Here is a 12,786-nt window from a genome sequence, read left to right on the forward strand (position 1 = left end):
TACCTACCCCCAAAGGGCACGTCTGTTTCAGTCACCAGAGGTTACGGCAGGGGTGTAACACAGGACCCTGCAGAGCTGGGACCCGCATATATCTCAGAGGGACCTCAACCTTCAATGGACCCCTATTCATCCTAAAGCCAATGAATATCTGTGAGATATGGGAGACTCTGGTGGTGTCCCTTGTAACATTCTGCAGGGGGGGGCCTTCATTTTGCGTTAGACCACTGGTTAACTGCATGCCAGTCTTCTGAACACAAGTACAACCATGCTCAGAAAGCCGAGTTCGTCCACGGATCCCTGAACATTTTCGGTTACCATCCGCAGCAAGTGGGCGATGCTGGATGGAATGAACAAAAGTCTCCAGACCCCTGGCCATCCAGAGTGTGTTTTTAAAGTGAAAACCCATGTATTGTGAATCTTCATTGTTTTCAGAACGTTGATTAAGTTTTACTTCCGTGCGCTGAATGCCTCATTGGCGTCACTGCGACACTGGGGCGTGTGGGATATAAATAAAGGCAATAAAAACACACATCTATCTTCTTCAACTATAGAAAAGCAAGTTATGTATGGTTCCACAAGTGCCCTTTGGAGAGAGTACCAAATACCTTTTCTATAAACTGCCATTTCCTCAAACGTGAAGAAGCAAACTATACCTAGGAAAACCATTTAATGTAACTTTTACATTGAATCAAAGTATAAACAAGGGACACCTCAATCTACGTAAAAACATGACTTATTTGGCAACAATAGACAATTCTGGCTGATCATTTTCATTTTTCTGAGTGGTGGTGTCGGAACTATCCGATTTCTTGTCCGACAAGCGACAGCATAGGACTTGCCACCATTTATGCCTGACGTCGCTGACGTTGTACAGAATGGGGTTCAGAGCTGAGTTGGCGAAGGTGAATGTCATGATCCAGAAGAAGAACGAAGAGGAGATCTGGAAGTCCTTCTTGAAGTTCCGCACCAGGATCAGGAGGACAGTGACGACTATCGGGCTCCACATCAAGAAGAAGGAGCACATCAGCACCATGAGGGTGCGGAAGAGTTTGTAGTCCTTCTGGGACACCAGCAGTTGTTGGCTTTCAACATACGCTGAGCTCATGGTCAGATTTTTCCGTGTTTCTTTTGTGACCTGCAGGCAATGAGAAACCAGAATTGTCAGGAATGGTATTACTGTATTTCGACAGAAATCTCTTGAAAGTGATGACATGCGGTGGACACCCGTATTTTCAATGCCACGATGCATGCTTTGGAAATAGAGTCATGTTGATGGTCAGGAGGTCTTGCAACCTACTCTTGAGCCCAACTTCAGTGCTCTGAAGCCCGCCTTTAATCCATAGCCAAGAAGGCTCGCTCAATGAAACCGACCTTATCGAATGCGCATGCTTACCTACGACTTACATCTGATGAGCGCCTACTCTTGCCGATCTTTATTCACAATTATTCCATAACCTATTATATCCACCTATGTAGCTGTCATAAAATCACGAGGTTGTGGAAATTATAGCATGTGTCCTTTGGGCCCCCAAACATATCACAGGAAGACGCCTTTGGGCATTTGTGCGCTCTACAAGCTCAAAAATCAATCAATCAATCATCCATGTGAAATTTAAACCCAGTGACAGGTAATCGTATATTTGTTATAAATAATCCTCTTTTTTAAACTCAACACCTGTTAACAAACACTGTTGATGGATAACATGGTGGCAACTTAAACTACGGAAAGCTAAAGGAATCCAAACGTAGAAAGATAAGCAGTCAGGCTTGTTAAATCAAACGGAAACTGAAGGAGTCCGCAGGTGTTCCAAGACACAGTTTAATGGTAGGCACTGCTATTCCCAGCAGACACTCCTCAGCAGAAGTAGATGAGTTGTCCCTGGCACTGTTCTGTTAAGGATGGAGTGTTGTATCTTGTGCTGTCCTATCTCTCACACTTTTTCACTCCACCACCCACAGGGGCACAGCCACATATAACACAATCAAAGCAAAACTCTGATCACCAAAGAACCCTGAAACTCTACTATGTAGTCGGCAGTGCAAACCCATACCCGGCAAGCAACCCACACTCAAAGAAGAAGCGTGCTATCAGTCCACAGTGTGGTTCTGAATCTGTGCACTGCAACTTCACAACAATACAACTACAATACTTCCAGACATCAGTAGTGAAAGAAGTACCAAAAGATATAAAGTAGGAAAGAATGACTTGAAAGTGACACATTTTGCATACTTTGTCTCTGCTAACAAATGCATGACAGAATTACAATCACAGCACCATGTCAAGTCAAACACCCAAACACTGCCACAAAAAATCATAATCTGGGTTGTTCCTGGCAATAGAACAAATGCAACCCATTCAGGACCTGGGCATCCAAGGGGAGATGGAGTGTGGGCAGGTGATACATGTGTTAGGGAGGATGTGTGTGACTGAGAAATATTGATCCATCCATGACTGTCCTTACAGTGTACCTCTTGACTGATGCACTACGGCAAATCTCCTTGAAATATAGGGGCATATTTACTCAGAATTCATGCAATGCAGTGCTGCAAGGCAATTTGGTGTGCTGTGTGACGTGAGAGACAGAGAGCTGAAATGCGTCCTATCTACTAAGACAAAAAACAATCCTTAAGAGGCGTGTTCTTCTTTCTATGAGTTTTACAGAACGCAGCACACATGGAAAGAGAAAACAATGAGGAGAAATAAAGATATTTCTCGTGTTTACGCCTCACTTGGGATAGCATAGCATTTTGACGCATTATCAGGTTTACTAGCTTTAGTGAATCTAAGAATGCACCAAAATCCATTGGTGAATGCTTGCTCCACCAATGGAATGCCTTTCCAATGCAAAGTAAGGTAAGACAGAGCTTTCCGCTGCACTGCGTTTCATTACTTTGCATTTACTAAACCAGGCAAAGCCACACAAAGTGGCTTTGCCTGGATTAGTAAATACCCAAAAATGATTTTGCATTGGGGCAGCTCTGACAAAAGTGACGCACACCAGGCGCAAAATCAGAGTAAATCCGCCCCATTGAGTTTCTGAACATGAGTACCACATAGATATTATTAGAGCAATCCTGCACTGCCCTACCCTTCTGTGCCTCACAATCAAGTCCACACACTGTGGCTGTGCACATGCCACGTCTTAACTTGCTTTGTTAAGTGTTCTGCAATATGCGCACAGTGCCGCTCTGCAAAGAGCAAAGCGCCACAGCGCATTCTTTCCTGCTCGGGATTCCTTGTTCCTTTCAAGCTTTGTGCCTAAATAAAGCATTTATATAAACACACATACAAACTCATATGGTCCAATTACAAGTGGGTGGGTTTAGGTGTGCGGATACTGCATGCATAAAAATTATATTTCTGGCGGCTGGCCGCTAGCCTCGCACCTGCCTCTGACTAATATTTGAACATTGGAATGTTGGGAGCTCCATTGAAAACAATGGAGTGCTCTGGGGCTTATAATGCTTGGTAGAAACCGCAGCATCAACATTCCAATGTTTGTTCACAGCTCTTGCTGTGAACAAAGGCCTCACGGAGCCCTAGGGGATTCAACTCCCTCGAGCTCCATGGGGCCTTTGTTTTATAAATTAGAACATTCTGCCCTCTAGGGGCGGAATGTTCTAATAGCCATAAAGCCCTCCATAGCGGGCTCTACTGTCCATTAAAGGTCTGCTCCCTTGTTAAAACCCCTCACCTTCGGCTCAGGCCTTTAACACTGGAGCGGGCCTTTAATGGCCGGTAGGGCCCGCTACGGCAGGTTCTAAGGCTATATTAGTTCATCTCCACGCAATGGAGAAGAGCCACATGTACCCATTTTTTCAGGAAAAATGTTACCTGATATTCCCAGTTCAATGTGGATTAATGCTCACATTTTCTTCCTGCTTTGAGGGTGACAAGAGTCAGGGCAGGCTTTGGGCTGGGAGGAGCAAATGATCCATGCTGCCCCATGCTTTAGGAGGGATTGCGGTGGGTGCAAGAGGCCAGGGTTGGTTGGCGAATGCAGCCCAATTCACATGTGATCTTGCCAACTGGATCCCAGCCAGTAGCATTGGGCCCGGTGTTGCTGCAACTGGGAAACCCAAGTGAGAGGCAGTGGCCATTTGTAATCATGTGGAGCGATATATTACCCACGGCTTCTACTCCAATTGACTTGACATTGGGCCCATCCAGTCAGTCTGGATTCGTAGTAGGTGGGATGGTAAAGTCAGAAATTTTGAGCAAATTTACTATTTGTATCATATTCTCACACTATTCTAAAAATAACCGAAAAAACACAACAGTATGATTTTTGCAGGCTTAACATTCACGTATATGGAATTTTGAAAGGATTTAATAGGCAGCATAGGGAAAGGCAACGCAAAATTGCTTTAGCACATTTGATTCTTAATTTTTTTCTTTCTCCAAGAGAAAATAGTTTTCCTCATGAAGGGGCCTCTTCCCGTTTGCAGCTGCCTCTCGGGAAAGCCCTCACTCCCGCCCCAACCGTAGATTTCTAAATGCCGAAAGAGTGGTGAGATTTCTGTACTCACAGGTCCAGTTTGCTTAGAATTACAATTACGCCTGTCCTGCTTTGCTTGATTTGGACTGAGACTTGCAATTTTTTTGGCGCTCCACGAAACGTTTGTGAATTTAGCTGCAGAATTTAAGGCATTTGACGTATAGAATGTTTGTAAGAAACGTTCCTACCAATCTCCCTAGCTAAATCTTGAGGGCTATGTGCATTAATATTAACAGAAAATATTTGGGGAAAAAGTCCCTTTATATTTAGGGAACCTTTCCTTGGATTAATCGTTTTGTGAGTCCTCATCGGGTAAATTTGGTCAGCTGTCCTGATGCATTGAAGACTGGAGACAGCAATACAAAGCAGCCGTTCCTGTGGAATCACAAAAATACGTCAGTGTTTTGCATTTTGTGTTGTTACTTTTATAATTTATGGTGGCACTTTATCAATTTTTTATATCACAGTGGTTCTGGGAGCTTTTTAGGTTATTTTTTTGTTTTGTTTTTTACGGAGTTTTATATAGCGCGAACTTGACCCGAAGGTATCGGGTTTCAGAGCGCTTTACATAGCACCAATTGCGTTACATGAGAACACATTCATTTTCGTTAGGCAACCTCTTGCTCTATCTTTTTTGTCTTTTGAGCTTTTAACTTTTATTTTGTCCCAAGTCCCCATGAAAGCAGTTCATTAATATCAATACCATACAATATCAATTATCGATCCGATAAAGAGAGCATTTTGAGTCTTCTTAGTTCCACCAATAATGAGGCACTTTTTGTAGTGTTGTACATTTGGAGTGCTGAATACAGCTGCATTACAAATGTGCGGGGCAGGGCGACACTTAGTGGTGAGATGGAATAACTTCAGCAAATGGGTTTACTTCAATTGTCTCCCTGATATTTATAGAGAGACGTAATGTATTCCATTTCTTGTCAGGTAGAATGGGAACTAATTAATCTGCCTGTAGGATTCATTCAGCGATATCAGACTGACAGACTCATTACGAATGCCTCAGTAAAGTGATTTACCGCCAAAATGTGTAGAAATCACATCACTTCACATTTGCGGCCTTCTGCAGACTTAGGTTGATAAGATACTGCCACATAACTGTCCAACACAGCGCAGAAATACTGTAAATGTTTTTGTATGGCAAAAAACAAAATGCAACACATGCGGGTACACTTGCGGTAACCTTGTGAAATCAGACATCTGCACACAAGTGTAAATCTAGAAGTAATATTAAGAGGTAATGTTATTAACATTAGATTGTAATGCTTCCAGTTTAAGCGTAGACTTGTGGTCGCAAGCCGTAGATCGCAGGGTGATCCAGGCTGAAATAAAATGGACGCAATGTGAATGATGTATAGAGGTGGGCGAGCCATTGAAAATTCGAGCCAGGCTCGAGCCTGAAGTCCGACTCTGGCTCAGCTCGAGGACATGTTGGAATCTCGGGTACATAAGGAGCTGAGCATTCAGGTGGCTTCTGCCTGCCTCACCGTACCATAGATGTGGCGTTATGGTTCGAGGTGTCGACTTAGAAACTTGAGAAATAGGTTCGAGGCTCAGCATCCTGTGATTGTGCGTAAATCACCTTCTCTAACCCATCTCTACAGACAACTAGGCATATTTACAAGCCCATAAAGCCACTAGAGCGTGATTTTTCCGGACGCTCCGTTGGCGTTGCGCCACTACCCATATTTACAAGGTGGCATTAAGCCACTTAATGTGGCTTAACGCCACCTTGTAAATATGCTCCTTTCGCAGCAGTCCGCTGTGGCAAAGGGGCGGGCAATTGGTGTTGCAGCGGGTGTTCCACCGCAGCACCTATTGCTTTTTACGCTGCCCCAGATTTACAAGGATGGGGCAGTGCCAAAATCTAAGGGCAGGTAATACCTTGGCTTAGGATGGTGATACGAAGAGAAATCATTAATTTCTCCACGTTTTTTGCTTTTTCTATGTGTGCTGCATTCTGCAGCACATATAGAAAGAGCAAATCACCATGAATGGTTGTTTATGTGCAGGCAGATTGCAGCTCATCCTCCTGGGTCTCCGTTGTTCACCAGCTACTAACTGGAAAACTCCAGTCTGGGCGTGTCCTTAGGGGTACTGGAAATGTATATTATGTATTTCCTTGTTGGCGGAGGTCAGTCCCTCTGCAGCAATCCAAGGAGGCTGGTCAGACTGGACTCTGCTCAAGTGTATGACAAATAAATAACTGTGGTTTGTATTCTCTACTGTCTAACCGACTCTTCATTTGTTTGGAAGGTTGAGAGGTGGTCGCGAGTGACCCGGGTGACCCGATTTGGGTCACTTCCTTCAGTTGGCGCCTGAACAGGGACTCCATCGGGTGTGACCCTTCCTCGCCCACAGACGGGTGAGGGGACCAAGTCGGTTTGGATGGGCGGACCGGGGATACCTGCACGAGAGAGTCTGGTACTTGCAGCTGCCCCGTCTGTCTGACCGGTTGGTGTCTCACCCAGTGGTCATTCCGGCTGGGGTCCTGAACCACGAAACCCTTGGATCTGACCGTTTAGTCCGAAGAGTCAGCAGTGGAGAATACATTTGTTTGGCCTGCGTGCACCAGGTGAGTTTGCTTTGGTTCTTTGTGGCTATGGCACCATTTTGGATTGTGCTTGGTACGGTCTGAGGATCGTTTTTGGACAAGCGCTTGAATTTGTTTGGGTTCTTTGTGAGCATGGTACCACTTTGGTTTGTATTTCATGAGGTCTGAGAACAAATTTTGGTAAGATATTTGCAAATATCTGCTCGGCATCAATAGTGAACTTGCTTCCGCTTGAAAGATGCCGTATTTTAGTAAAATGTTTTGTTTGGGCTGCTGTTGTTGTTCTACTGATGCTCGATTGGAAGAAAGTCAGCCAGCGCCACCAGAAGGCACCCCAAATTTTGAAATGTATGTCAAACATGGCCTTGGGCCTATTATGTTTAGTATTTAATGGAATAAATATACGAGGGACAACACCGAGTTGCAGTGGCCGTTGACAGGCACTTTTGATGAACAGAAAACTAATTTTCTCTAGCTCTTACACCTACAACACAGCCATTGGCGACATTGGTGCCCGTTTCCTCTGTTACTACTCCTTCCCTTTTCCTTCATTCCCGATGGTACTTAGTAGCAGAACGCCTGTACATGGATTAGGGGACCGAGACTGGGCGACAGCCAGGGAGCGACTGGGGCAGATATTGCTACGATCTGATGTGGGCGATGAAGAGAAGAAGGTGGTAGCCAATCAGGCCACTCAGTGGGCTCGTCACCCCATTTACATTGTGGAGGATGTGTGGAGTGTGGTGAAAGAATATGAGCCGTTTGTGCAGCAGCATGCTCATAAGCACATGTCGGCTACTTTGATTGGCCTGTGGGAACAGTGTTTCAAAAATGCCGCACCCCAGATTATTTATGATATTAGGGACAATGTGTATGCTGCTGATATGGCACCCAGTAAGGTCTTTGGTAATTTCGTAACACTGGTCCCTTATCGAGGTAGGCTCCTGGAGAAGAGCCCGAAGACAGTGTCCCAATTCCAGATGAGGGGAGTCCATCCCATATATCACCCTGAAATACCAGAGCTGCGGGATCAGCATAACATTGTTACTAGACTCTGGGTAGAGGCCCAGTTCCAAGAACAATGGGTTTACACTCCATGGAAGAGGAGTGAGGTTTTGTCCCTTAAGACTCAGTTACCCGACCCTAGGAAAAATCCTACTGCGTACTATAAGGAATTGACGGAGTCCGCTTCATCCACAGTGATGACGCTCGCAGATATTGAAATGTTCTTTGGTTTACTAGTACCTGTTGATATTTGGAGGCAGGTACACACATAGGACCACGTTGCAGAATTAGGTGGTACCTGGGATAAGATTAAAGTATGGGACCAGGAGAGGAAGCCTGGTGAGAAGCCTAAGGTTGAGATACTAGCCTTGCCTGGCCGAATTATTTCTTATATGCATTCTCTTATTCCACCACAAAGGGTAGATTGGGGCAAGTTAACGGCATGTCGTCAGAAGAAAGATGAAAGTGTGTCTGATTTTTTCACTCAATTTGAAGGTGTGTTTTGGGATTTTAGTGGACAGGACTTGTCGGTGGAGGGCGGTGTCTGATTGTTCGTTAACAGATTTGTTACGAACCTGCTTCCTGAGATCACGACTCGGTTGCACGCTTCAAAGTGCACTTAGACTACCTCCTCCCCTTCTGTAATATTGAGTATGGCACAGTATTACGAACATGGGGTAAATGAGGAGAAGGAGAAGGTGGAGAAAAAGCACAAAGAATTGAAGACAAAGGTGTTATTGCAACAGGCTTCTCAAGGGAATGGTAGAGGTCATTGTGGTCCGGACCGACAGCTTCCACGTACTAGCAGGAACACTGCACCTGAAGGACCAAATAAGTGTGCGTACTGTAAAGAGGAGGGACACTGGCACAGCGAGCGTCCGGTGCTTCTGCAAAAAGTGGTGGTCCCAAGGGGACGGGGGTCTCATGGACGGGATCGTGGAGACGGTGGCCAGGACAGTGTTCAGGCTGCTGAGACAACAAAGGGTCCCACTGACCACAACTACTTTGACGACCCTAGGGGCAAACAGTATTATCACGATGACTTGGATGAGGTGACAGGAATGGCTCACAGCTAGGACTGCAAGGGACAGGGTGAGGGACCAGTTCAGATACCTGTAGATCAACGCAGTTCTTACGTTACTGCAGATTTGCATGGCTCAGCTAAGGAATTTTTGGTGGATATAGGTGCTATGAATAGCTCTATCTCCCGTTCACTGGTCCCCGGGGTGGCTCTGTCTGGCTATAATAATGTTTTTGTAGGATTTTCTGATGTACCGGTTGTAAGCCCCATTTCCAAACTTCTTACATTGACTATATATCCTTTTCCTATGGATTCACCATTCTTGTTAACATCCAATTGTGAAGAACATTTAACGGGCTTAGACTTATTAAAGAAGTTGCATGCAACAATGTATTGTTCTCCAGAAGGTGTTTACATGACAATGGGTCCGAATGTGGTCAACTCTACGCAGTGTCTATCCAAAGATGCACCCCTCCCTGCTGAATTTAAGGATGTGCCGCCCACGTTGTGGGCAACAGGTGACACGCATGTAGGACTATTGCAAATTCCCCCGGTTTCCATTAAAGTAAAGACCATGCCATTTTGCCTTGTATTCCCCAGTACAAAATACTACAAGTAGGGGAGCGAGCTTTGTTGTGGATTATACAGGACCTGATTGAGTCGGGAGTTGTTGAAGAGACGACTGCGAATGTGTGTAATAGCCCTATTCTTCCCAATCTTAAGAGAGTACCTTCAGGCTCCTTTGATGATCACCCAGATGTTTATCGTTTTGTGATTGACTTGCGTGAAGTTAATAAAATAGTGGTTCCTCAGTTCCCGGTGGTCCCTGACATTACTACGCTTCTGACGATGATTCCTTCCTCTGCTAAATTCTTTTCTGTCATTGATCTGAAAAATGCATTCTTTAGTATCCTGATTAATCCCAACAGCAGACACTTGTTCGGTTTTACCCTAGTTGGCAGAAGCTTTAGATTATGTCGAGCTCCTCAGGGCTATACTGAGTGCCCTAGTATATATAGCCAAGCCTTAAAAGCCCAACGTTTCCCGCAGGTAATGTATTGCTCTAATATGTGGATGATATCCTCATTGCTTCTGACACTGAAAAGGGATGCCAGGACAGTACGTTAAGTTGTTGCTGCAATTGGCTCATCACGGACATAAAGTGTCCCTTTCTAAATTGCAATATTGTTGACAGGAGGTCATCTATTTAGGTCACCTACTGTCGAAGGAAGGTAGGAGATTGACCCCTCAGTGCATCAGCACCATTTTAAAATGCCTATCCCTAAAACTCAGAGGGATGTGCGCGCATTTATTGGCATTACTTCCTACTGTCGACAATGGATCTCTAATTATTTGTTATAAACAAAACCCCTGCTCGCACTGCATGAACCCCTGCCTTGGACACCTGAATGTCAGCAGTCTTTTGAGCATTTAAAAGTTGCACTTTGCTCTGCACCTGTGGTTGGTACGCCTGACTATATGAAGCTGTTCATGCTGTACGTACACAAGACGGCCGATAGTGCACTTTCTGTCTTAACACAGGCATTTGGAGGTAAACTAAGGCTGTGTGCTTATTTTTCTGCTCTTCTTGACCCTGTCGCAAGAGCCCTCCCGAGCTGTCTAAGGGCGGCTCGGCAGTGACCATCTCTATAAGGCAATCGGCTGGGCTCATACTTGATACCGACCTCACAATCATGGTACCCCATGCTGTGTATACGGTTCTGAATAAAACCAAGACACAGCACCTCACCAGTGCATGTCTGACCGGTTATGAATTGATCCTCTTTGCACCGCATGTCATGATTAAAAGATGTGCCACACTGAACCCAGCCACGTTGCTATCCCTCCCTTCTGAGAGTGAGGACATTTATATAAATGATTGTATTTTTCGAACGGAGGAAGAGCTGAAGGGACGGCTAGACCTGACTGATGTTCCCATATCTGACCCCCAAGGGGAACTATACGTCGATGGCTCTTGTTTTAAGTTACCAGATGGCACCACAACTGCTGCATATGCAATCGCAACACTGCACACGGTAGTTGAGACTTCACCAGTTCCCTATCAGTCGGAACAAGCAGCGGAACTTGTTGCCCTTATACAAGCCTGTGAGTTGAGCAAGGGACTTGCTGTCAATATTTATACTGACAGCCAGTGCGCCTTTGGAGTGGCCCATAATTTTGGGTGACTCTGGGCAGAGAGGGGGTTTCTCACTTCACATGGGATGAGGATACAGAACGGTCCAATTATACATAGGCTTTTGGTGGCCCTAACACTCCCCAAGAAATTTGCGATAATAAAATGTAGCGCCCACAAGGCAATAACTGATGATGTGGGTAGAGGGAATGCATTTGCGGTTCAGACAGCTAAGGAGACAGCTCGAACAAAGATGGAAAGGATGTTTGTAGCAGGTCCAGCTAGGTGGGTGCCCGAGGTTATTATGTTTGAGGATACGTTGGCAAATGTCAAAGAGATTCAGAGCGAGGCAACGATCGAGGAGTTAGCAGTAAAGCACAGCATGTTTGGATGAGTTAGGGTGTTGGACGGATAAGTCAGGGAAGCAGAGGTGGATGTTACCAGATGCAAACGTTCTGCCCGTAGTCACTATGGCCGACAGGCCAGCCCACTGTACATTGTTAGATCCTGTATGGTACAATGACAATATCCTGAAGATGACCACCCATTTGGTCAAGTATTGCCTGGTGTGTATGATGCACAATCCTGGGAAGGGTACTCCTACACCACCTGGCAATTTTGCACCCCCTACTTTCCCTTTTGAGGTCCTCCAATTAGATTACATAGAGATGGATGGAGTCAACAATTTCAAATATGTGTTAGTGGTTGTTTGCGTATTCAGTAAATGGGTTGAGGTTTACCCCACTAAAGAAAATACAGCCATAGCTACTGCAAAGGGACTCATAAAGGATGTCTTTCCTCGCTTTGGCTTGCCCCGTTTGATTTGGAGTGATAATGGAAGCCACTTTAATGCGAGAGTCATACAGTTGGTTTGCGAAGGACTCCACATCAAACAAAAATTCCATGCTGCGAATGACCCCCAGTCAGCGGGTCTAGTTGAGAAGTACAATGGTACTCTCAAACTGAAATTGGCAAAGATTCAGGATAGCACAGGGTGCAGTGGCCAGATGCTTTGCCCTTAGCCCTCCTGTCTATGAGAACGACAGCCAATTCTAGAACAGGATTGTCACTTTATGATGTGGTGTTTGGGCGCCCAGAATATGTCTGGGGCGTCCCATGTCCTCGGAAATTTCCCGAGATTGAATATCCTCTGTTAGTGGATTATTTGTATGAGTTAACTAAAAGTCTGAGTTCTATTCACCAACAGATCCAGGAAACACTTCTGCCTTCCGGAGACTACATCCTGATGCATAACTTCCAGAGGAGAAAGGCCTTAGAGCCGCGGTCTAAGGGCCAGTCCAGGTACTACTTGCCACCCGCACAGCAGTCAAGGTTGTTGGCCGAAAGAATTGGATCCACTGCCAGTATTGCCGGAAACACCTCTTCCCCTGCCTTATGGCCAGTGGGTCCTTAACGGCATTGGGGACTCGGAGTGGGAGCAGGTGCCCCGCTTAGTCCCCTTTTCGGATACCCAACTAACATGGACCCAAATGGAAGATGAGAATGATGCAGTGTTGAATGCAGCAGTGCCCCCTGAGGTCAGGGCCCTTCAGGAGCCCCG

At 45.5% G+C, this 12,786-nt stretch overlaps 1 protein-coding gene across 1 annotated transcript in view; it reads right to left on the reverse strand.

Moving 5' to 3' along the window:
* Positions 1 to 584: 584 nt before the first annotated feature.
* FFAR4 (free fatty acid receptor 4) overlaps positions 585 to 12,786 on the reverse strand; it is a 91,140-nt gene continuing 78,938 nt past the window's right edge. Inside the window, exon 3 of the mRNA XM_085614978.1 lies at positions 585 to 1,135. Coding sequence (XP_085471104.1) covers positions 734 to 1,135 — 402 coding nt within the window. The 3' untranslated portion in view covers positions 585 to 733. The remainder of the gene's footprint in view (positions 1,136 to 12,786) is intronic.

The sequence above is a fragment of the Triturus cristatus genome, chromosome 1_2 (assembly GCF_964204655.1).
Source record: "Triturus cristatus chromosome 1_2, aTriCri1.1, whole genome shotgun sequence".
Classification (NCBI taxonomy): Eukaryota; Metazoa; Chordata; class Amphibia; order Caudata; family Salamandridae; genus Triturus; species Triturus cristatus.